At 41.9% G+C, this 23739-nt stretch overlaps 1 protein-coding gene across 2 annotated transcripts in view; it reads right to left on the bottom strand.

The window, feature by feature from the left end:
• PTPN14 (protein tyrosine phosphatase non-receptor type 14) overlaps window positions 1-23739 on the bottom strand; it is a 173763-nt gene that overhangs the window by 88529 nt on the left and 61495 nt on the right. For both annotated transcript variants that reach the window (XM_059938094.1, XM_059938101.1), the window contains exons 2-3: window positions 20066-20393; window positions 6030-6199 (exon numbers count right to left, since the gene is read on the bottom strand). In XM_059938094.1, the coding sequence (XP_059794077.1) occupies window positions 6030-6199; window positions 20066-20239 (344 nt within the window). In that variant the 5' untranslated portion in view covers window positions 20240-20393. The remainder of the gene's footprint in view (window positions 1-6029; window positions 6200-20065; window positions 20394-23739) is intronic.

Genomic DNA, 23739 nt, shown 5'->3' with positions numbered 1-23739 from the left:
CAGTATAAACAGCATCTTAAAATATCTAAAATATCTGGCAGAAACAACTCCGTTCTCAATCATCAACAGAGAGAGAACAAGTTCTCATTCACTCGCTGGAGCTGGCCAGGAGGAGGATTTGCCATTCTCAGCAAATTATATTATCCACAGGGAATTCATGCTGAATTTTAAGTCTGATTTGAAGAGAGTCCCTATTTCCCAGCCCACGGGTAAACTTTAAATAGCCATTAAAATGACATTTCAAAATAATAAAAGAATTCACAGAACCGGAGGAACAAAATACATGGTGTTGTAAAAGGAAATGGAAACGTTACCATAATTAGAGCTTTTAAAAGAGACATTTTAAACACTGGTTGAACACTGAGTTGTTTACAATAGCACTCAAGGCAGATGGCAAGAGACTAAAAGGGAAACCATAGGTATTTACTAGAAAGGTAAGGTGAAGAAAGCTTTTGCAAGGTCATTCGAACCACTTCTTGAAACCTAGTTTTAAAAACAAAAAAACACCAGTTTGACCTTTATGGGGATGTAAGGCTTCACCTAATCTGGCTTTGCCATCAATATAATATGCCAGAGGCCCAAACTATGTAATTGGAAGAAAAGGGGAGTTACCACTGCCCCCCCCACCATAGTCTAACAATGTAATAACATAACTCTCTTGTCACTCACCGTCACAACAAAAATGCACTCACCCTCTTTATGGTACCTAAACAGTGCAGCTTTCAATGTGGGCATTTATTTACAGTTAGTGGAATGACACGTTGTCCAGTAAGTTCTTCCCAGACAGGAGCTACATTTAACATTGTAGAATGCCCCCTAGAAGCCCATACAGAGATTAAGTATTTTTCAAAATCCTTCTGGAAATAACTGCTAGGCAGTTTTACCGAGCAGACTAGAATATAGACTCATAGTCTAGTACTTTAGAGAAGTTGAGACGTGTAAGGAGAACGGTGATCCCAAGAGTAGAGTGACCCACAGAGGCTGAGAAGTGCAGAAAACACAGAGGCAGCACCCACTAAATGGAGGGAGCTTGGAACAGGTCCCACAGACCTGAAGTTTCCACCAGAATGCCACAATGTGTCAAGACTGTCCTTGGCCGGTAGAGCAACTGTGCTGGCCACAGCAGTGGTTCCACTGCTTTGCATCAAAACGATGCTTACCTCTAGGAAGGTGGACGGCCACGCCTCAACAGCAGGCTACAAATGTGTTCTGGAAAAGTAGGAAAGGTTATCTGCCCTCATTAGGACAATTAGAAGCCCCTTAGCACTATGCAAACAGACCATTCAACAGGGATAATGGAAAGACAAACATGTTCTGATAACAGAAAAATGTCCCAGAATTGAAAATTTTAGAAACCATGTACACACTCAGCAACTTCAACCTTGAAGCCAATTCACTCTTCAAAAATTACTTTTTCTCTTCAAAGTGTTCTCTTTAGTGTTGAAAAAACTAAAGAGGGACTTCCTCACTGGAGGAAGACTTGGAAAAACCCCAGACCTAAACGAAAAGCAGTGATCTTGGCCAACAGCTTTCTGGTTTCCCCTGGCTATTATTAAGGATCCTTCTGTTTGACTAAGAATTTCTCCACCTCTCACAAACCATCTTTTTTCTTCCTGTGTCCAGAAAAAAATCTGAAAACCATGTGTTTATAATGAGCCTGTTGCTATGCACATCGTTAAAACACATTACAAAAATCTTTCCTTTGAGTCAGGAGGAGGACAGCATGGGGGAAGATGAACTCCTAGCCAGAGTCCCTTTGCTGAGCAGACAAGCTGGCGAAAAGGGAGATGAGAAACAAAGCAAAATGGAAAAAAATATGGTGGTCCCATCCCTTGAGTCATTTTAACCAAAGGAGGAAAACTAACATTTTTAAAGCCCCAAGGTAATGCATCTTACAGTTTGGAACAGGGCTAACAAACTCTCTTCCTAATCTCTTTAATTCCTATGGTTTCATGACTCATCCTCATCTGTCTATCAGTGTGTCCTTTTCACCAGCTTTTTCACACTTCTGTAGGACTATCAGGAGTTTTGTTTTGGTTTTTTCCCCCTTTTATGTGTACTTCTGTGTGTATTCTCCTTTTGATATCTTTGGTCTTCTATTCAGTTACCACCTAAACGTAGGTCCTGAACTGTCCATGTCATCCCCCACTCCCCATAGTATCTTGGCCTTTTTCCCTCACTTACGAAGAGACTTGTTCTGCAAAAGTCATATCCTGGAAACGAGATGAGACAAAGCATATCAAAATTAATGTCAAAAAACAAAGATTCTCGATTTTCTAACTTAAAGAACCTGGACTTGATAATCTTAAGTCAGTCACCTTCTTAAACAGTTTGCAATCAACATCCTTCTCCAATTTTTGTTGTATTTTTCCAAATACTGTATTAACCTGCAAGTTTTCAAGGGTAGGACTGTCTGAAGATGAGAAATGAAATATACATCTTTTAAATATATCTTTCTTTCACCCAGTGTGTCTTTATATGGGTTCACACACACGCACGCACACACGCGTGCGCGCACACGCACACAGAGTATTAATTCCAAGCTCTTTGTCCTTAATCAGAAAAGAAATGGCTGGTCCCGACTAATGCTATAGAACCTGTTTTACTCTCAAATAGAAGTATCCAAACCATTGCAAACATGTGTTGGGTGAAAACAAGTGTGGTTGGCTCCAGACAAAGGCTTATTTTTTAAGCACAGATGGTTGAATGGTTGCCTCCTCCAAAGGGTTGCCCACAATGAAAGACAGATTTCTATTTCTAATCTAGGCAAACATCTTACTCAGCGGGGCATCACAAAGACTAACTGTTCTGTGTCAGATGCTGCGGATCCCAGGTGCTCTCAGAGAAGCCAAAGCCCACCTCCACCCGAGATGCCTGGTAACTCAGGTAACCGGGGCTGACTGGGGAGTGAGCCACTAACCAGCTCCTCATGAATGCTGCTGGGGCCTTCCGTCAAACATTCCTCTGGAATCCCGCACCCACCACTGCTTCTCCTTGGCTGCTCTGCCTGGAGGACAGTTTCAATATTCAGTTGAGACCCCAGATGCTTCTAAAACCTCCCAGGAGGGCTCAGATTCCCAAGGGCTCCTAATGACTACTGGTAGCACTCTTCACCTTGAATTTAGCTCTTCTATTCCTCTCTAATATCAAACCCAGAAATCTTGAGCACTTAAAACTGTTATTCTCTTCAAACCAGTCTCCTTTACCCTCTAGTCTATATGCCTAAAACCCAGGGTAAGTCTCAGGGAATCACACCTGGGTCATTGTTGGTGTCCCTCAACCTTCCCAAGTATATGTATTCCTTTTTTCTTTCTTTTTTTTCCTGGCCACGCCGTGTGGCTTATAGAATTTTAGTTCCCCAACCAGGGATTGAACCCGGGTCCCCCGCAGTGAGAGGGCTGAGTCCTAACCCCTGGACCACCAGGGAATTCCCTCCTTTTTTCTTTTCATTCTCCCTCTATCAATGTTCCTTTCTTTATTTACAACACTTTTCTCTATTATTTCTCCACCTCCCTTGCTCTGACCCCCCCCACCACCCCCCCCCCGGCACATTCCAGTCTTAGGGCCCCTTGGGACAACAAAAATTCCTGCAATGCTGGGTGGGGGAGGGGGAGGACCAAAAAAAACTCCTCATGCAAACCGGCTCCTAATTTTAAACATCCTTTCCCGTAAAGAGAAGGTTATACCTGAAATCTACATAGGTTAGTTCCAATGTTTAAGTCTAAACAACGTCCTTCAAAGTTTTGAATTATTTTCTGTTAGTTTTTCTGATCAAACAACAGTAACAGAGTTTGCTTCAAAATCCTGTGTTGAAAAACACTTCTTTCCTTCTTTATCAAACTTCTTAAATGAACCAACCTAACCGAGCAAAAAGAAATTCAAAAGTTCCTACTCTATACCTCAGTCTTTGAGATTTAAACACTCTTTGTTTCAGCTTATAAATGCAAATATTGACAATCAAATAATGCAGCATTAAGTTTACTTATCTGGAAAATCTAAAACTGTCAAGAGCTTTAGAGGTTGACTAACTTATTGATTCCCAAGTCTGAATGAACATCAGAACTACCTGAGGAATATTGTTTATTTTAAACAACACATCCTCGTGAACCCCAGTCTGAGACATTCCAGTTCAGACTTCTGGTGCAGCCCTAGAATCCATATTTATAATAAATGCTTCGGGTAATTATGATCTAGCAGGCCCTGGTCTGTTTGAGAACCACTGATGATTCCAACATTCTTCCCAATATGGCGGTCTCCTCTACAAGACACTACATGGGCTATCCACTCTGTGCTACAGCATTTTCAGAGACTGGGGCTCTTGCCCTTTTATAAGTCTGCTTACTCCACTTTTACATGGCTTTATTATTAGAAACTCTGTTCTTATGTCGAGCCAGATAACCAAAGTCTTTCAGCTCCTTGAACTTCATTATTACCGGCCCTAATTTTGTGCTCTGGAGCTGACACAGAATTCCCTCCCCATGAGAGTCCAAAGGCGGCTACTGTACCCTTGCAAGTCTTCATTTTTCTAAGCTTAAACAATCTTTTTTTTCTTTAACTTCATAAAGCACAATGTCTGAGTCCCTCACCATTTCAACTGCTCTTCCTAAACAGACCTTACAGAATAAATCTGTCTAGAGGAGCACCACTTCATTTTCTTTTTCTTACGGGCTGTACTTTTCCCAATATGCATTAATTTATAGTCCATGTTTCATCCTTGGCACTCATTCTCTTGCATTTAATGGTCCAAGAGCCATGAGTCAGCAAGTATTTATTATTACCCTAATGCTGTCTTCCTAACACTGTGTAAAGTACTCAAGGATTCAAAAGCTGGAGGAAATCATCTTGCTTTGATTTGACTCGAGGAGATTTGAGGAGATAATTTCTTGGACAGAAAGGACTTAAATAAATGAAATCACTTGAAAACAGTGCACGATGGTACACAGTCAAGTGCTTCAAATGAATGACACCTGAAAGACTGACATAGGTTTCCTGGGTCAGACTGTCGGCTCTCTCATGGCCTGTGTTTATAGAAATACCACCTATTTAACAATGATTTGGGTTAAAAAAAGAAGAAGATGGACACTATCGCCTTAAAATGTAAATAAAAATTTCAACTGCATGCTTATTTCAGAAATTTAAAATCTAAGAAATGACACATGCAATAATCAAGTAGAATACTGTTCCTTCTACCTGGGATGCCACTGGCATTGCTTCCCAAGCACTCTGAATGCCATGATCCAAGGAAAAGGCTTAAAGTAGAGGGTTTATGCAATTCCCTTCATTACCGGAAATAACAGAATGATAAGGAGACACCCCCGCTACCTGCATATTTTAACAAACACCAACAAAAACGCACTTGTTTCATTCACAGAATCGCAGACTATCAGAACGTATGGGACTCATTCAAATCCCTCACTTTACAGATGAGGGAAAAATATCACTTCAACGATGGCACGTGGTTTCTCTCCCAGGTAAAGCGGCCAATGAGCAGGAGGGCGGGGCTAATCCCCAGATCGCTCTGCTGTTGGCCTCCTGCCTCCCCGCATTCAACCTATGAAACCAAAACCCTTACCGTCTCAGCGCTTTCCTCAACTCTACTCCCATCTTCAGTTACCTTCTCAATCCTCAAATCCAGAGTCTGATGATGCATTTTGTTTGGGGACATTTTGAGGGAAGGAGTGGACCAAACGGTTTTAGGTGGTTGATTTTTTATGAAATCCTAGCATATTGGTTTTACCCACAGTCTATGCTGCTAGACACAAAATTCTACCTGCTTCAGGATCACTGCTACCTCACTAGCAGTATAGGGAACCGCTGGTGTTAGCTACATGGATTCAAACAAAAATTCTAAAGCTGCAAAGCAACTGGTAAACAATTCCCAACTACTACGCCACCCTCTTCCCCACCACACACACACACACACACACACACACACACGCACCCCTAAATCAACCAGCTCATCTACTTCATCTGAAGCCTCACAGTTAATCCACATCCTATATGGAATGCGGAGGAAAAAATGTACCTACCTTGTGGCCTCTTGCTGAAGCCACGACACATTTGGCACATAAAACATGACTCCAAAGAAAAGCAGAGGCTCATTGGCAAATTTGTCCAGATGTTTCTTCAGAGGTTTCTCCAGCTCCACCCATCGTGCTTGCTGGCTCTTGCTGAGAAACCAAAGGCCAAAGTAGTGCGTCTAGATAAAAGGATAAAACAGCATCAGTTCACGCTTACAAAGGGCATCCTGAGACCACACAGGAAATAAGACTCCAGCACCTTACCTCCCCTTTGGTGCCTCAGCCCGTACACAAGGATCCAGCTTTTACTTTTGAACTTTGGGACACATGAAAAGAAACCACAGGTACCCAGTACTGTAATCTACCCTGAGTCTCCAGATGCAGTATTCCTACCCATTGCTGCTGTTTGTACATGTGGGTACTGATGCACCTATGCTAGGTAAGCGGGAATGATTCTGAGTGGGGACAGTGGGGACTTATTCTAGGATCTCAAGGCTGACTTCCCTGTGCTAGTGAAGCACCGGAGCAGAGGCAAACACAGCTCTCTCACCTGCTACAAAGTAACTTACTGTTCAACTCCAAAGATGAAACCTTCTGCCAACTTTAAGCTTCAGCAGTGTAGATATTTTCATACAGTACCGGATTGGAACAGAAAATTGATTCACTGTTTAAGCTTTAATGGAGTACTTTTTAAAAACATCGGCCTCGACCACTTCATTATACATGAACTGCAGCGAATCTCTCCCCCGCATTAAGCAGGGAGAGCGGAAGGAGCCCCTCTTCACAGCTGCCACAGGAGCCCCTGGTGCCTGTCCTTGGCAGATGATGGGGGGATTTGAGAGATGAGAGTGAGATTTTCACCCTTAGACTTGAAGCCTCAGCCAGGTTAGTTTTGAACAACGTGCTAAATGATTAAAACCAATACTTTTACGCATCCAATCCTGTCTTTACATTAATTCATGCTAGGATTTCAGGATGAGCACAACAGTCGCTAAAAAATAGATCACTGCTTTTGAAGCATTCTTTTATATTTCAATTATAGCCTAGAATGGTTTACAGCACACCTGGAAAGCTGCCTTCAAAGGAATGATTTCATTACAATGTTTAATTTCCAAAGGCATTTTTGTGCCGACCTTCCCACCCCAGCTGGCTGCCACCTCAACAATACTATATAGATCAATCCCCAACACCACCCCACCAAAATCTGTAATCAAGTTTTGACTCTGACCTTACCAGAAAACCAGACACATCCTTCCCTACATAAAGCTGCAGATCCAAAATACTCTAAAGGATATTTTTAAACGGCTGTACTTTCAGATGGGACCATTTCCTCCATGATTTTCCAAAGGGCAAGTCCCTACCAGAAATCTATGCATTTCCTGAGCAACAAAATGCCAATGAACAGAGCCGAGGTTATATTTCTATCAACTTAGACCAACTTGCTTGAGTGAATTCTGACCCTCTTGTTCATTTCCCAGCTCCAGTGAGCCCATTAGTTGTTCCAATGGGACTGATGACAGAGAGGAAATGAAATGTGGCTGAACAGAAAGAAAATAGGCTTTGAAGTCAGTTCATCTCCAAGCTTTTACACTCTCTGTCTTGATAACTTTATACAAGTGATGGAGCCTCTGAGGGTCTCAGAGCTTTCTCATCTGTAAAATGGGGATGGTGATTACAACCGTCACCCACAGGCTGTTAGGGGTGTAAATGAGACAATGCCTGTCCACGTGCACGTGGCCCACATTAAGTAACTACTTCATAAATGGTGACTTCTTTTGCTGCTACTATTATCACCATGATCATCATACTCGGTAAGTGAAAGCAGACAAGCCTCAAGAATCTTTGTCATCAATGCTATTGGCATCTCTATCAAGCACAGAATCAGAAAACAGAAGTTAAAAGATGCAGACGTAGAGAATGGACTTGAGGACACGGGGAGGGGGAAAGGTAAGCTGGGATGAATTGAGAGAGTGGCATGGACATATATACACTACCAAATGCAAAATAGATGGTTAGTGGGAAGCAGCCGCATAGCACAGGGAGATCAGCTCTGTGCTTTGTGACCACCTACAGGGGTGGGATAGGGAGGGTGGGAGGGAGACGCAAGAGGGAGGAGATATGGGGATATATGTATACATATAGCTGATTCACTTTGTTATACAGCAGAAATTAACGATACACTGTAAAGCAATTATACTCCAATAAAGATGTCAAAAAAAGAAAACATAAGTTATCTAAAAATAAAGGAGAAAAAGCAAGCAAAAGCAGAAGCTGGAAGGCCTATAAATGACATAAAAATCTAAAAGGTATAAGAAAAAAAAAATCACAAAGCAGTGCCTCCCCGAAGATTTTCTTTAGAGTCTCATTATAGGTATTTATGGGACACGGGAACATCACTCTGATGCTTTCCTAGGAGATCTATCATGTGGGCTTAGGCTACCCTTAAAATGAGGCAATCTGGGTACTTAATAAACCGTCTGAAAAGGGTCCAAGGCAGTTCTGCATTATACTGAATTCCTTCATGGAGCACAGCACCGTATGAGGATATTCCACCATATTGTGGACGGCTAGGAGTGAGTTTGCATATGATAAATGAGGTAATATATGTAAACAGTGACAGGCTATGTGATAATCATTTTAGTTGAAAAAGAGCCCTTTTATAAGCATAGGTGGAGAAAGGGAGGGCAAACTTTGCAATTGTTTAACAAGCCAACCATGACTTATTATCTTTCACTAAAAGGAGTCTTCACATTTGGAGGTATGATTTTATGGTCCATACTTCATTCAAATTGTAACATTCACTAAAATTAGTAACATTCAAACTATAAAGGGTCCACAATAACTGCATAAACATTCTACAATTGATTTTGAAAAAAAAAAAAAAAAAAAAGATTTAACTTTTACTTCTCCTATGCTTTGGAGGCCCATATTTTAAATTTCCTTTTCTCATTCCCACCCAATCATTAAACCAGACCTGATCTCCCCACTTCAAAAAAAAAAAAAAGGGACTTCCCTTGTGGTGCAGTGGTTAAGAATCCGCCTGCCAATGCAGGGGACACATGTTTGAGCCCTGGTCCGGGAAGATCCCACGTGCCACGGAGCAACTAAGCCTGTGAGCCACAACTACTGAGCCTGTGCTCTAGAGCCCGCGAGCCACAGCTACTGAACCTGCATGCCACAACTACTGAGCCTGTGTGCCACAACTACTGAAGCCCGCACGCCTAGAGCCCGTGCTCCACAACAAGAGAAGCCACCGCAATGAGACACCCACGCACCGCAATGAAGAGTAGCCCCCGCTCCCCGCAACTAGAGAAAGCCCGCGCACAGCAACGAAGACCCAACGCAGACAAAAATAAATTAATTAAAAAAAAAAACCCACCCTGAGAAAGAATATTCCATGGAGTACACATACACATACATGCATGCACAAAGATACATTCATGCACACGTGCACACACAGAAAAGGAAGATGATGAGGTACAAAAGAAATCATTGTATGGTAATAGTCTTGAGCCATAATTAACAGTACAGAATTCCAAATAACAAGGTAAACCACTTCCAATGCCAAAACCTAATCCATGGCGTAAGATATTTTTGTTGCTGCAATACAGTCTTTTCCAGAGGACACAGGGTATTTCTGGGTGACTCACCATGCATTTATCCAATGAAACAATTATTTAACTATTCAAGGAATGGGGTTCCAATGCAGAGGCAGGTAATCTGGAGGACACAGTTTCTACCTACTATGGCCAGAACGACCTAGTTTTAGAAGTGCTGTATTGAGTTATTTAGGAGGAAGGAAAGTTCATTGATGAGATCCCCATCCGCACACTGTTTTGTGAAGCTCTTCCCCAAGTAACCTTCTCCATTCCCACCCCATCCCCCACCCCATTCTTCTCCTAGCCACATCCCTGTTCTGGAGTATTTGATGGAGGAGAAAGACCCTGTCTCAAAGTTCTTACCCTGTTCTGTTCAAGTTCACAAGGCAACACATTTATTCAGCCATGTCTACACAATGCATCACAGGAAATGGAATCAGAACCTAACCACTCACTTAAACTAACATGTGCACCAATCAACTTCCTGTGTATCAGCCAAGGGGCCATTACTCCCATCAAGCCCAGCTGAGACCACACCAGGCCTGTTCATAAGCGACTTGCCAATTTCAACTCCAGCTGAATTCTGAAAGCTGAGCTTCACTGCTAAACACTGCCAGATGGTTGAAGGAAATGTGGTGGATTCCAAATAGAAACCACCTCCTCCATGACCAAAAGGATTCCACCGTATTGCCCAAGAAAATGACTGAGACACTTGTTTGGTTTATCTCCAAAGCACCAAACATAAGCCAGGTCCATCTAATCCTCAGGATACCTCTGTGTGAGCTCTAAATCCCATTTTATTTCTCTAGTTTTCTTTAGAAAACAGCTCTGGTGCCAGAAATTCTGCAATGAGTTCATTGCAATAAGAAAAAACAGGGCTTCCCTGGCGGTGCAGTGGTTAGGAATCTGCCTGCCAAGGCAGGGGACTCGGGTTTGAGCCCTGGTCCGGGAAGATCCCACATGCCGCAGAGCAACTAAGCCCGTGCACCACAACTACTGAGCCTGCGCTCTAGAGCCCGCGAGCCACAGCTACTAAAAGCCCGCGTGCTTAGAGCCCGTGCTCCACAACAGGAGAAGCCACCTCTCACTGCAACCAGAGAAAGCCCGCACACAGCAACAAAGACCCAACTCAGCCAAAAATAAATAAATAAATAAATTTACAAAAAAAAAGAACAGAAAAGACAGAAGAACCGGTTCCCAGGGAGAGGAACCACATCTCTGAATCAATTGCTAAAAACGCAAAAATGCATTACTAAAAAAGTAATGTAAGAAGAGCCACATAAATTGTCATTTTCATATGAGTAGTTTCCTGGTTTATTTGGTTTGGAGTTTTGCATTTTAACAGGGGAGGATAAATGTATGTGAGCCCTCAAAAATAGGCTAGTTTCTTCAGTGGCAGATTGGCATGTGAATCCTTCAGTGTCATAATAAGAGCCCTCTTTCGGTATCATGAAAAGATTGTAGTAAATAAGGCCTTTAAAAACAGTTTGGGATGTTTTTGATTTATTTCTTCATTTATTTGTAAATATGGTGTTATCCCCCATGGTAGCTATTAATAGGGAAAGATTTTTTTTTGAGGGTTTTGTTTTTCTAGTTTTATGACAATGGCACGGCTTTAATGCCAACTATTTATAAGGGTTACAGACACAGTCTTGGCAATTACTAGGGATTAAATCCACGATCTTATCTCAAGCATTTTGAAGAGTTAATCATCCAGAAGCAAAAGTTTAAAATACTTTCCATTAGTTTGTAATAGGGTCCCTGTAGTAGCCAGTATATTTCAGTTGTAAATTAAGAAACAAAGAGGTTGAGACACCTCCACATAAAATATATAGGAATTACATACAAGCGTTCAAACTTTCACTGAGGCATGGAAAATACTTCAAAAGATGACTAGACACAGACTCTGAAAACAGCACTTCACGCAATTACATTCCAAATGCTTTGGAAAATAAACCACCATACATCAGTTGGATAACTGCAAAAAAGGACTTGCGTGCAATCAACCTCTACTCTGGATAGTCCGGGATTTCTATAACTGGCACGTCTATAATTAACAACTGCACCATCTTCATTTTCCTAGTCAATCTTTTCATAAAAGTACAGGGAAAGAAATTGCAGAGTAACACAGACCCGAGGCAATTCTCATAGCCAAGAAAAATCAGTCTTCTGAGGCTGCACGACTCACTCGGAATATACAAAAAGATGAAGACCAGGGGATTACTTCACCTACAATCGCTGTATCTAGAAAATAGACACTGGCACCAATTTACCTTACACAACTGACATTAAGCTAGTAAGATTTCACATCATAATCTTTACAAAGACAAAAAGCAATGCAAAATTCAGAAATTTCCCCAGCAGAGTACTCTTCAATCAGTTCTTAATCATGGTTGATTATTTTAGTCCTCTGCAAATACAAACATATATAGATATGCTTAAGCTGGCTATAAAATACAGCAAATTCCACTATTATCTGACAGGGCCAGGGAATGAGGTGTTCCAGTACTCCCATTATCACAGATAAATTTCCAATTCCCAAAAGATTAACATAAAATCAAGCCATAGAAATGTCCTTAATGTAGGTTAGCTTTACTTTGATGAAAGGAAATGCATGTTAAGATTCTGTATCTTTGTAAGCTCTAGCCATTATGAAAAGAGCAAAATGTGAGACATTTCTACCATAACTGATAGCTCTGGATAAATCAGCTTTCAGTACAGATGAAAATATAAATTTGCAAAAGAAAAGGGGAATAACTTAGAGGATAATCACCAACGCTATGAAATGGTTATGGATTTTTTTTTTAGCCTCCTTTAAAAACCAGGGCTCTTAGTTTAGCCTTAGAAGAGGCCCAAGAGTTATCAAATTTATTCTTCCCCAAAGTGCTGGATTTCCTAATAAAACAACAGTTCTCTACCTTGAATAGAATATAGCCATGAAGAGTATTCTCACGTATCTGTGTTAAATTATTTATCCCTCCTCCATTTATTATTTTTTAATTAAAAGTAGAGTCACGATTATCCCTAAAGGAAATAATTCTAGCATATTTTTACATTTTGTTGGAATTCTTTATATTCCTTATTACTATGAACATGGCCTCTTTGCTTTTCTTAGAACAGCAGCGTTTAGTAGAAATATAAAGTGAGCCAGATATTTTTTTAAATGTGTACCTGAATTTTTAAAAATTATTATGCTAACACTACTTTGTTTTATTTATTTATTTATTTATTTACTTACTTACTTATTTATTATTTTGACTGTGCCGGGTCTTTGTTGTGGCACGTGGGATCTTCACTGTGGCATGCATGCAGACTTCTTAGTTGCAGCCTGCGGACTCAGTTGCGGCATGTAGGCTTCTTAGTTGCGGCCTGCAGACTCTTAGTTGCGGCATGCAAACTCTTAGTTGTGGCATACACACGGGATCTAGTTCCCTGACCAGGGGCTGAACCTGGGCCCCCTGCATTGGGAACACGGAGTCTTACCCACTGGACCACCAGGGAAGTCCCTGAGCCACATATTTAAAATTTTCTAGTAGCTACATTTAAAAAGTACAAAGAAGTAAAATTAATTTTAATAAATTTTATTTAAAGAAGTAAAATTAACTTTAATAAATTTTACTTAAAATGGTATAGGGACTTTCCTGGTGGCACAGTGGTTAAGAATCCACCTGCCAATGCAGGGGATACGGGTTCAGGCCCTGGTCTGGGAAGATCCCACATGCCGCGGAGCAACTCAGCCCATGTGCCACAACTACTGACCCTGCACCCTAGAGCTCCCGAGCCACAACTACTGAGCCCACGTGCCACAACTACTGAAGCCCGCATGCCTAGAGCCTGTGCTCCACAACAAGAGAAGCCACCGCAATGAGAAGCCTGTGCACTGCAACAAAGAATAGCCCCCGCTCTCCACAACTAGAGAAAGGCTGCGTGCAGCAACGAAGGCCCAATGCAGCCAAAAATAAATAAATTAAAAAATAAAATAAAATGGTATATTCAAAATATTATGCTTCCAACATGTAACTATTATAAAAATGACTGAGATATTTTAACTTTTTTTCATACTAGGTCTTCAAAATCCGCTATGTATGTTATACTTACTGCACATCTCAGTTCAAGCTAGCCACACTTCAAGCGCTCAATAGCCACATGTAGCCAATGGCTATCCTACTGGGCAGTGCAATCTGAAATTAATAACTGTTCAAGGAACTGAAAGATTTTGGCTCAGTGGAAGATCATAGTTTCTAATGATCAAAGCCATCTAAAAATGGAATGAGCAGACTTACAAAAGGGTGAGAGCCCAGACTCTGGAGGGACTGTAGGGGGTCTAGACAGCCTGAGTGGTGTCTTTTTTTTTTTTTTAAACTTTTTATTTTATATTGGAGTATAGTTCATTAACAATGTTGTGTTGGTTTCCGGTGTACAGCAAAGTGATTCAGGTATACATATACATGTTATCTATTCTTTTTCAAATTCTTTTCCCATTTAGGTTGTTACATATTATTGAGCTGTGCTATACAGTAGGTCCTTGTTGGTTACCCATTTTAAATATAGCAGTGTGTATATGTCAATCCCAAACTCCCTAACTATCCCTTCCCCCCGACCCTTCCCCCCAACCCCATAACCATAAGTTCTGTTCTCTAAGTCTGTGAGTTTGTTTCTGTTTGGTAAACAAGTTCATTTGTATCTTTTTTTTTTTTTTTTTTTTAATTTTTGGCTGCGTTGAGGTCTTCGTTGCTGTGCACGGGCTTTCTCTAGTTGCAGCAAGCAGAGGCCACTCTTCGTTGCAGTGCGCAGGCTTCTCATTGTGGTGGCTTCTCTTGTTGTGGAGCACGGGCTCTAGGTGAGCAAGTTCAGTAGTTGTGACTCATGGGCTCTAGAGCGCAGGCTCAGTAGTTGTGGTGCACAGGCTTAGTTGCTCCACGGCATGTGGGATCTTCCCGGAGCAGGGCTCAAACCCGTGTCCCCTGCATTGGCAGGCAGATTCTTAACTGCTGCACCACCAGGGAAGTCCCTGTATCATTTCTTTTCAGAGTCCGCATATAACATACTATATTTCTCTTTCTCTGTCTGACCTGAGTAGTGTTTTGCAGAGGAGACCGCCATATTAAGTGCTTCCTATGTGCCCAGCACTGAGATACGGTGGCAACTTTGCAAAAACTAACTCATTTAATCCTCCCAACAACTTATGGAGGCTGCTACTATTACCATCTTCATCCACAGATGAGAAAACAGAGGCACGAGGTGGTTAAGTAACTATTCAAGATCACACAGCAAATCAGTGGCAGAGCCAGGATTCAAACTCGGACAGTTTGGTCCGAACTCTCATTCCTAGCCACTAAACTCTGCTCTTTCTCCATGTATTTATTTTTCAAAAATAAGAATTAGTCATAAGGCAACATTGTTTTAGCTATTTCTCTCTTAATCTAGGGCAATGATTTTTCAAGCCATGTTGGGGCATATGTGGGAAGGGCACAAGGAGATGGGGCTCCAGATACCCTATCCATCCACTCAGCAAACAGAGCAGCTCCATTTTACATACTGAAGTCCCACCTAAGATTTCATTTGGAGACGAGGAAATCCATTGATCCAAACATATTGTAACTATATTATCAGAATTCTAACTTTCTGAGCCTCCTGTATCTCCCGCGTCTCTTCCTTTAAATAGAGTTCCCAGCCAGAAACTCATACCTAATTTTTTTTCTGAACTTATTTAAAACAATTAAAAAATTTTTCTTCTTAAGGGGTTCACATTATTTCCTCTTGCCAGGTTATTGTTATGTCCACCTAATTAGCATCTCTGTTCTTCCTGTCACCCAATCCCCATCGTTTTTCGGCTATTTGGTTCTTTTCTTAAAACACAAGGTGATCATGTCATGCTTCACCTTGAAATCTTTTTATGGCTTTCCATCTCCAGGCAGTGTTTTATTCCCCAAACGATTCGAAGAGTATTTACTAGAAGGCTAAATTAATTGTGAAACACTGAGCTTAACACATTTATTTTTTTAACTGCAGAACTTATGAGACTGTTTCCCAAAGCATCTTACCACGGCCCCTTTTTCTGCCACTACACATCCCTGGGAATTAGAACGGTGGAGTCAGTCTACCTGAATTTGAGCCAGCCCAGTGACTACACTGTGGTCTCCCCATCCATAAAATGGGGACAGCAAGAGTAGCCACCTGACAGACTTGTTAGGAGAATTAAATGAGTTGATCTATGAAAGGCGCTCAGCACAACATGTGGTACATTAAAAGGTGGTGATTATTTTAATTATTTTTGTGACACATTTTAGAAACAATGTTCTACTGGATCTAGTTAAAACTCCTTAGCCAAGTACATCAAACCCTTCAAAAGCAAACTCCACCTACCTACCCACACTCCTATCCTCCCCTCCATGACCCCTACACACACACACACACACACACACACACACACACACACACAGATCTGTGCAAACTGCACTCTGCCCTTCCCTGAAAATTCCATGTTCTTTCCTGTTTCTGTACCTCGGCACAGGCTGTTCTCTTTGTTTTGTTTCTTGTTTTTCCTATTCTCCCAACTCCAGGGTTTCTGGGAGCAGGGACCCTGTCATATTCTGCTTCCCCAGGGGATGATTGTGTTTGCTGACTAAGCCCGGCCTGGGCACTCTGGATGCCATATGAAATGGCAGCACAGTTGTGCATTCAAAACCAAATTTGACCCTGAAAACGTTTAGCATATCAGTTCAGGGATTTCTGAGCACGAGCCCCCGGTTCCCTTTGCTTGGCCCGGCAACAAACCTTTCTCTGCTCCAAACTCGGACGTTTCGGTTTGTTTGGCCTCACTGCGCATCGAGCACATGAACCTGCATTCAGTAACAGGAGGATGAAGTCATACAGGACACGGTCAAATACTAGCAGAGAGTCAACTGAGACCTCTGGTGACCCAAGGCGACTCAGGATGACATTTCATTTTGTTGGAATAGGAATATGTGTTTAACACTGAAACATGTATACTTTTCAATTAATGTCTGAGTATAATATTTGTTTAAGAAATCAGTTTATTACATTAAAAAAAAGAGTTTACCGTATGGACACACGTCATTATACGTTTGTCAAAATCCACAAGATGTACACCACCAAGAGTGAACCCTAACCTACACTATGGACTTTGAGCATCTGATGTGTTAATGTGGGTTCATTGACTGTACAGATGGACCACTCTGGTGCAGGGTGTCGACAGTGGGGGAGCCTGGGGGGGGGGGGAGGGGACAGGAGGTATAAGGGACCCTCTGTGCTTTCCACTCAATTTTGCTATAAACCTAAAACTGCCTTAAAAAATACAATCTATTTTTTTTTTTTTTTTTTTGGCCGCACCGTGCAGCTTGTGGGATCTTAGTTCCCCAACCAGGGATGGAGCCTGTGTCCTGCAATGGAAGCATGGAGTCCTAAGCACTGGACTGCCAGGGAATCCCCTACAATCTATTTTTAAGTTACCTAATAAAACATAAATTGTAATTAACGTAGATCAAAAATTAAATCAAAATTAATTTTCCTTTCCTAATATAAATCTACTGTCAAGTTTAGGGTACACCTAAACTACAGAACACTTCTAATGGCAAAGCCAAATATTCACCACACTCTACTTTCCAAAACTTCATAAAGATTAAACAATTCATTGTATTTTAGATGAATTTTTTTCTTTCTTCTCTAAAGCACCATCAGCCCTATTTGAAAAATGACCCACATACAAAGTCAAGTGAGTGTGGCAGACCCTGTGTTCACACCCTCCCATCTGCTCTTGGGTCGAGCATGCATTCCTCCTTGAGGTGTGTCTGGGCAAATGAAGAACAAAGTATTACATTGCTCTATCTCATCCTTCAGTTCAGGAGGACTTTCTATAGGACTGTTTCACAAAAGGCCAATGCCTTCCATGTGATCTGTCACAGAATGAAAGCATAAAACCAAAAAGGAAAGTGATTTGTTCTAACGTGGATGCACCTGTTTAGAGCATGTCAAAATAAAGCCAACATTAAACGCAAACCCCATCTTAGCGTTGAGAAGATCAATCACCCTGCAACACACACTTGGCAGTAGAATCTGGACTTCACTGCTTTGTCCTTTGTGACGACCCAGTTGTGGGATAATCCAGGGTTGACCTCTGCCCTCCCACTGAGAGAAACAATACTCTGCTGAACGTTAATTATTATTATCATACACATCTCCAGACACCCCTCACTTTGCACCTTACACTCTGGCTTTAGCTGGTGATTCACAGAGATGCCTCGTCAGCCCCCCAGAATGGTGCCTGATCCATGGACATCCATGGATCTTCAAAAATCCAGTTCCCCATGCCCAGAACGACCTGCCTTCTTTTCCACCTACTGAACTCCTGGGCATCCTTCAAGTCCCTGTTCAAAATGCGAGGGCTCTGTTCATATTTCACTGAGGCTTCCTCTCCCCTAGCTAGGGCTGCGGTGTTCAGCGCAGCAAGGCTGTGCACTGCAGAGCTCTGAGAGCCACTGCCTTTCGGGCCAGTCCCTGCATTGCATTTAGTGTGGATCACATTCAGTCTTAGCTGGTTTTCACATGCTGGATTCCTCTACTAGTCTGTGCATATCTCGAAGGAAAAATTACAACTTATTTATCTTAGTTTCACCAAGTCCCAAAACAGTGTCTGGAACATTGCAGTTGTTCAGTACTTTCTTTAATGAAAAAATGTTTTTCAAAACTCTCACATTGGAACAATTATACATTATTAGACACAGCCCTATGCATTTGCCATACTATATCTCTCCTAATATTTACAACAGCCCTGTAAGGTAAGTGAGGTGAGTATCACTATTCCCATGTTATTGCTGAGAAAACTGATTTCCAGAGAAGTTCAATCACTTTTCCAAGGTTACCTTGTAAGTGACAGAACCATAACTTGAACTCAAGTTCAAGACTCCAAAGCCTGCACTTACAACTACTTAACCACATACTACACTGCTTCTAATGCATGCAAAGAATACTTAGTTATTCTCATTTAAGTTACTGGGAATATTCAAAAGTAAAACCACTGCATCTATTTTCAAATGATCTATAATGAAAATTTTTATGAGAATTTAGACCAGCCTCTTGGCCAACGGACGACAGCATTAAGGTTTTTCCTTTATGCCGATACACACACATATGTTTAAATATGTGCACCCTAATGTGCTATCAAGAAGCAAAAAAGAGCCAACTATCAACCAGCAAGGTCAGAACATTTCACATGTTTATTGTGTCAGCTACCGAGCTACATATACCTGTTGGGCAGGACAATCTCCTCCACAGGAAGATAAATGTCAAAGGAAGGCCTGAACACTGAAACCAAAGTATAAACACGAAGACCAGTAGGAAACAGAAGTGCTCAGGTGAAACAGTCCCCCAGAGGATAAGAGACAGCCTGTGGGAGATGCCAAGCGGAGAGGAAGACCTTCCTTGACCCCGACTCCTTTGTGCAAATGCAAAGAGGGTGGATCCTGAGAGGTGAGCAAAGAGATCAAACATGATCGCTTTCAACAGGGACCGCTCCCCTCTTCTGCCTCACCCTGAGAACTGGGCAATGGTGTCACAGGGCCCAGGACAATCACAGAGCTCCTCCTTGCCCTCGGGAAGGCTTGACTCTCAGGGGTCTGCCGTCATTTCAGCACTGGCAACCTTTCAACCACACCCCCTTACCTACCAGCCCATATGCCACATGCGATATGCTCCCAAGACACAAATGCTTGAGGGGGTTTCTCTCAAAAGTCCCTTGTCCTAAATGTCTGTAAGACTGAAAAAAAAAAAAAGCAGGGCTTGCTGGTTACAAAGGGCACATTGCTCTAAGAATCTCTTCTAAAGAGAGATAACGTGACCGTCTTAATGGTGAACCCTGGGTTTGCTTAAAGCCCAAAGAAAACAAGGTCATGAGGAATCTTAAAAGGAACAAAACCCCCATTTTACAAGCTCCCTCAAAAAAAGCCTCGCTGGTCATGCTCACTTTAAATGCTCTTTCTTTTTTTTCCTCTTTTCCCTCTTTGAAGAGGAAAATATGGAAACAAACAAACAAACAAAAAAGCAGCTGCATCCACCCCTTATGTGGTTTTCTCCTTGATATGCAGCCAGAATGCCAAAACCCCAGCTACCCACTTGACTGTTTTAAAGAGAGTAAATGGCTTTGGGGAGGAGAGTCTCATTACAACCTCCTCATGGGCTGAAAGCAAAGGGGAGCTGCCACCCCCAGCCCGTGCCCCGTGCAAACTCTAGGGGGTGTCCCTGCTTCTCACAACATCAGAGCAGGTCTCTGCATCCACTGAAAGGTGTTAAGATCTAGGCCATGCTAAGAATAACAGGATGCTTCGAACCCAGGCTGAGGCTGAAAAGCCTGGCAGGTGCCAAGAGAAGGCGGCTGGTCCCTGGGGTTGAGCTCTGGCGCATATCCACCCGCCACGGTTGCACGCTTACCTCCCGCAGCTCCAGCCTCTGGGCCACCGCCTCCAGGCACTCCTGCCCCGTGCTCTCCACAGACAGCGTGCACTCGATAACGTTGCTGTCCAACAGGCGGATGCGGGTGACAAAGCAGTTCTTGCTCAGGACGTTGTAGCGCCGGGTCCGGCGGAGCTTCAGGCCGAAAGGCATGGCTCTGTGGCCCTCGGATGCTGCCCTCCTGTCCTGACGCCCACGCCCCTGAGATGGCCTTAGCAGCTTTGTGACTGGGCGATGACACTAGCACCCGTGCTCCTCCAGGTGCAGAAAAAGGCGTCCATGCCCAGCGTGGCGCTCCGGAGGGTCGCTGCAAACAGAAAAGCAGCAGCAAGGTCATCAGCTGGAAGGGAAGCTCCAGGCGGCACATATTCCACACACACAAGCACATGCCCCTGATAGATGAATGTCCAGATTCAAGAGCCAGCAGACTCTGTTGCTCCCAAGCGCCTTGGTCTAACCCGTGCACTTGACCTTACCTTACAAGGGTGATATGATAAGATCCACTTTATGGCTAGAGTAACTGACGTTCAGAGAGATTAAAAGAACTCATCTAAGAATGCACACGGCAAAGCCAGAATTCACACCAGCGTCTATGCGACTTCGATTCACATGCTTTTTTTCATCGCACAAGCCTGTCTGCTCAAGAAAGCAGGAGTAGAATTTGAACTTTTTTTTTTTTTAACTTCTAAATATATTATCTCATTTCAGCCTCATTAACAACCCTCTGGGTGTCGATTGTACGATCCCTATTCTAGAGATGAAAAAAAGTGGGGTTCAATGATTTAATCAACTTCCTGATCCTGAACTTAAAAATCTTATCTTATTCCTCACTCTTTGCAACACTGCCTCTTTACTTCCATTAACATTATTTCCGTTTATTTTAATATTTATACTTATTTTCTTATTTACTTTATCTTCTTATTTACTTTATTACTGGATGATAGAAAATGGAGTGACTATGCATTTATAATTATAAATTAGTAATTAATTATTAACTACTCAGCAACTTTCTTTTTTCAAAAAAAATTAATACATGAATTTTTTTAATGCACTTAAAATCACAACTCTATCCTTTTTTCACCAGATATTTAGACAGATGTGGGGAACCACCTTACAATCATTCTGCTCCTTTACAGAATTCTTGATGCAAAAGCCCGTCACCAAATTACAGATAATTTAACTTACTAATAACGAGATTTACTGACACCCAGACGTCCCACCAAATGGTAGCGATGACATTATTGCCATGGACAACACGAGAACAAAACAACAACAGTAGAAGCGGCTTTACCATTCCGCCCTGTGCCAGCAAGTCTCTCACTGGGAGGCTCGTTAAACTTATCTTCCAAAGAAGCCAGAAATGTCCACACAGCCTCTCTGTTCAACTTTCTGTTCTCCATGAAGCGCAAAGGACTATCTCTTGCTCATATGATTGTTCTGTTAATTTGATTCCCTAAGTCAGGCAGCCTTTATGCCCTTTATCCACAGAATTACCTCTGAACCCCCTGACACTTGGATAGACAAACAGGAATAATTACTTGTAGGAATTCTTGCATTAATAAGTAAAATGGCTTCAATATTTAGAAATCACTCCTTGTCAGTACCCCAGGCCTCACAGAGGTTGTCAGGACACAACCCTACAACACAGTAAAGCACACTCCTGAGACTCTCTCAGCCAGTCTTTGATGCCTGCCCTCGGCACATTCCTTAGCGTGACAGGTTCGTGTTTTATGATGGCTTAAAATACATATGCTAGAGACTTGGGCTTGGTAAAATAGATTAACATTTCTAAATCACTTTATGTTGGCAGAGTATCATGTTTACCTGCAAGGTAGGCCAACCTGACGATCTCCTGGTATCTGCAGAAAAAAATATGGAGGGACCCACCCAGAAAAGAAAAAAAAAAAAAAAGAGTATCAGAATTGAAATACAGAGTCCTTAAGATTTTACTACTCCCACATTCCATCAACTTGCTAACACACAGGGCAGAAGACACCAAGATTCAACTCCTATATTAGCTAGAGAGCCTCAAAGAGAGAAAAATATTTGCTCTGTGGGCACAAGTCACATTTCTCATCCTGGGCCGGGCACTTTACATTTGGGTGTGTCTCGCCTTGAACACCTAGGAAGGAATGTGGCTGGCTTGGTGCACTTTTATCCCAGGCACTACTAAACACAATCTCAGCTACACATTTGACAGGACACAATCCACAACGCAGTTAGTGAGATTAAAAAGTAAACTGCACAACAATGTGTACAGATGATCAGTTTTTATAATAAATAAATAAATGGGAAAAAAATGTAAGTTCACCAAAATGACTGTTATCTCAGGGCTACATGGTGATGGTATCAAACGGAACTCTTATTTTATATTTCATATATAGTCATCCCTCTGTATCCGCAGGGGATTGGTTCCAGGATCCCAGCAGATACCAAAATTCGAGGATGCTCAAGTCTCTTATATAAAATGGCATAGTGTTTGCAAAGAACCTATCTCGTATACTTTATTTCATCTCTAGGTTACTTATCATACCTAATACAATGTAAATGCTATGTAAATAGTTGGCCAGTTTGGCAAATTCAAGTTTTGCTTTTTGGAACTTTCTGGAATTTTGTTTTAAAAAATATTTTCAGTCCAAGGTTGGTTGAATCCGCAGATGCAGAACCTGTGGATACGAAGGGCCAACTGTATTTCTGAATTGTTCTAACATTTTACAGCTGCCTTATTTTTGTAAATAAAGAGTCTTTTAAAATATATTAGCTACAGAAAATGATATATATCAGGTACAACATCTGACAATCTGGCAACACATCTCCTAGAAAATACCTATTTTAGGTTTAAAGAACTTTTAAAATCTTCAATTTGCAAGACACTTGCCAGGAAAAGTGTCAACAAAAAGGTTTTAAGAAAACTGGTCTGGTCCCTCTAAAAGTCAGTGTCGCGAAACAAGAGCTGAACAGAAGGGATTGGAGGCAGGTTGGTCTAGAGTAAGAGAAATTCCGGAGTTATAAAAGCAAAATGCAATGTGTGAGCCTTAAGCAAACCCAGGTTGGAAAAAAAGTAGTTATCAAACACATGAGACCATTAGGGAAATCTGAAATAGAGAGTAGAAATGAGAGGATACGAACATATGATGGTTAATTTTCTTCTGTTTTTAATAGTGGAATTGTGGTTACGTAGGAGAACGGCTTTAGGAGATGCCAGTGGATATATTTAGGGGTAAAAAGACACTCACGTGATGAGAGGAGGGAGAACTGCAATTGAGCTGAGCGGTTCTCTCTAAGAGCCAAAGTTTAATCTCAGGGAACAGAACATTCACAAACCTTGGTGTGAGAACTGGATTCACCCAGAGAGGCCTGGAGTGAGTGCCCAGCTACTAATCCTCAGTTTACTCATCTGGAAAGAGAACCTCAGCCTCAGTCTACTCATCTGTAAAGAGAACCCCTACCCCAAGTTTGTGAGGAGTCAATGAGAAAATGTTTCCGGGGTGCACTCAGTAAATGTGGGCATGTTCCCTTCCTATGCCCCTCACAGCGAGCTGGGTTTGCTCAAAGGATAGCAGAGCAGATGTGAAAAGGACTTGAGTACCTTGCCACCTACTGTGGACAAAGCCTTTTAAAAAGAAAAAAGGCAAGACAAAGAATATAAAGTT

This window comes from Balaenoptera ricei, chromosome 1, assembly GCF_028023285.1.
Source record: "Balaenoptera ricei isolate mBalRic1 chromosome 1, mBalRic1.hap2, whole genome shotgun sequence".
Lineage (NCBI taxonomy): Eukaryota > Metazoa > Chordata > Mammalia > Artiodactyla > Balaenopteridae > Balaenoptera > Balaenoptera ricei.
This window is presented reverse-complemented; position numbering and strand designations above follow the sequence as displayed.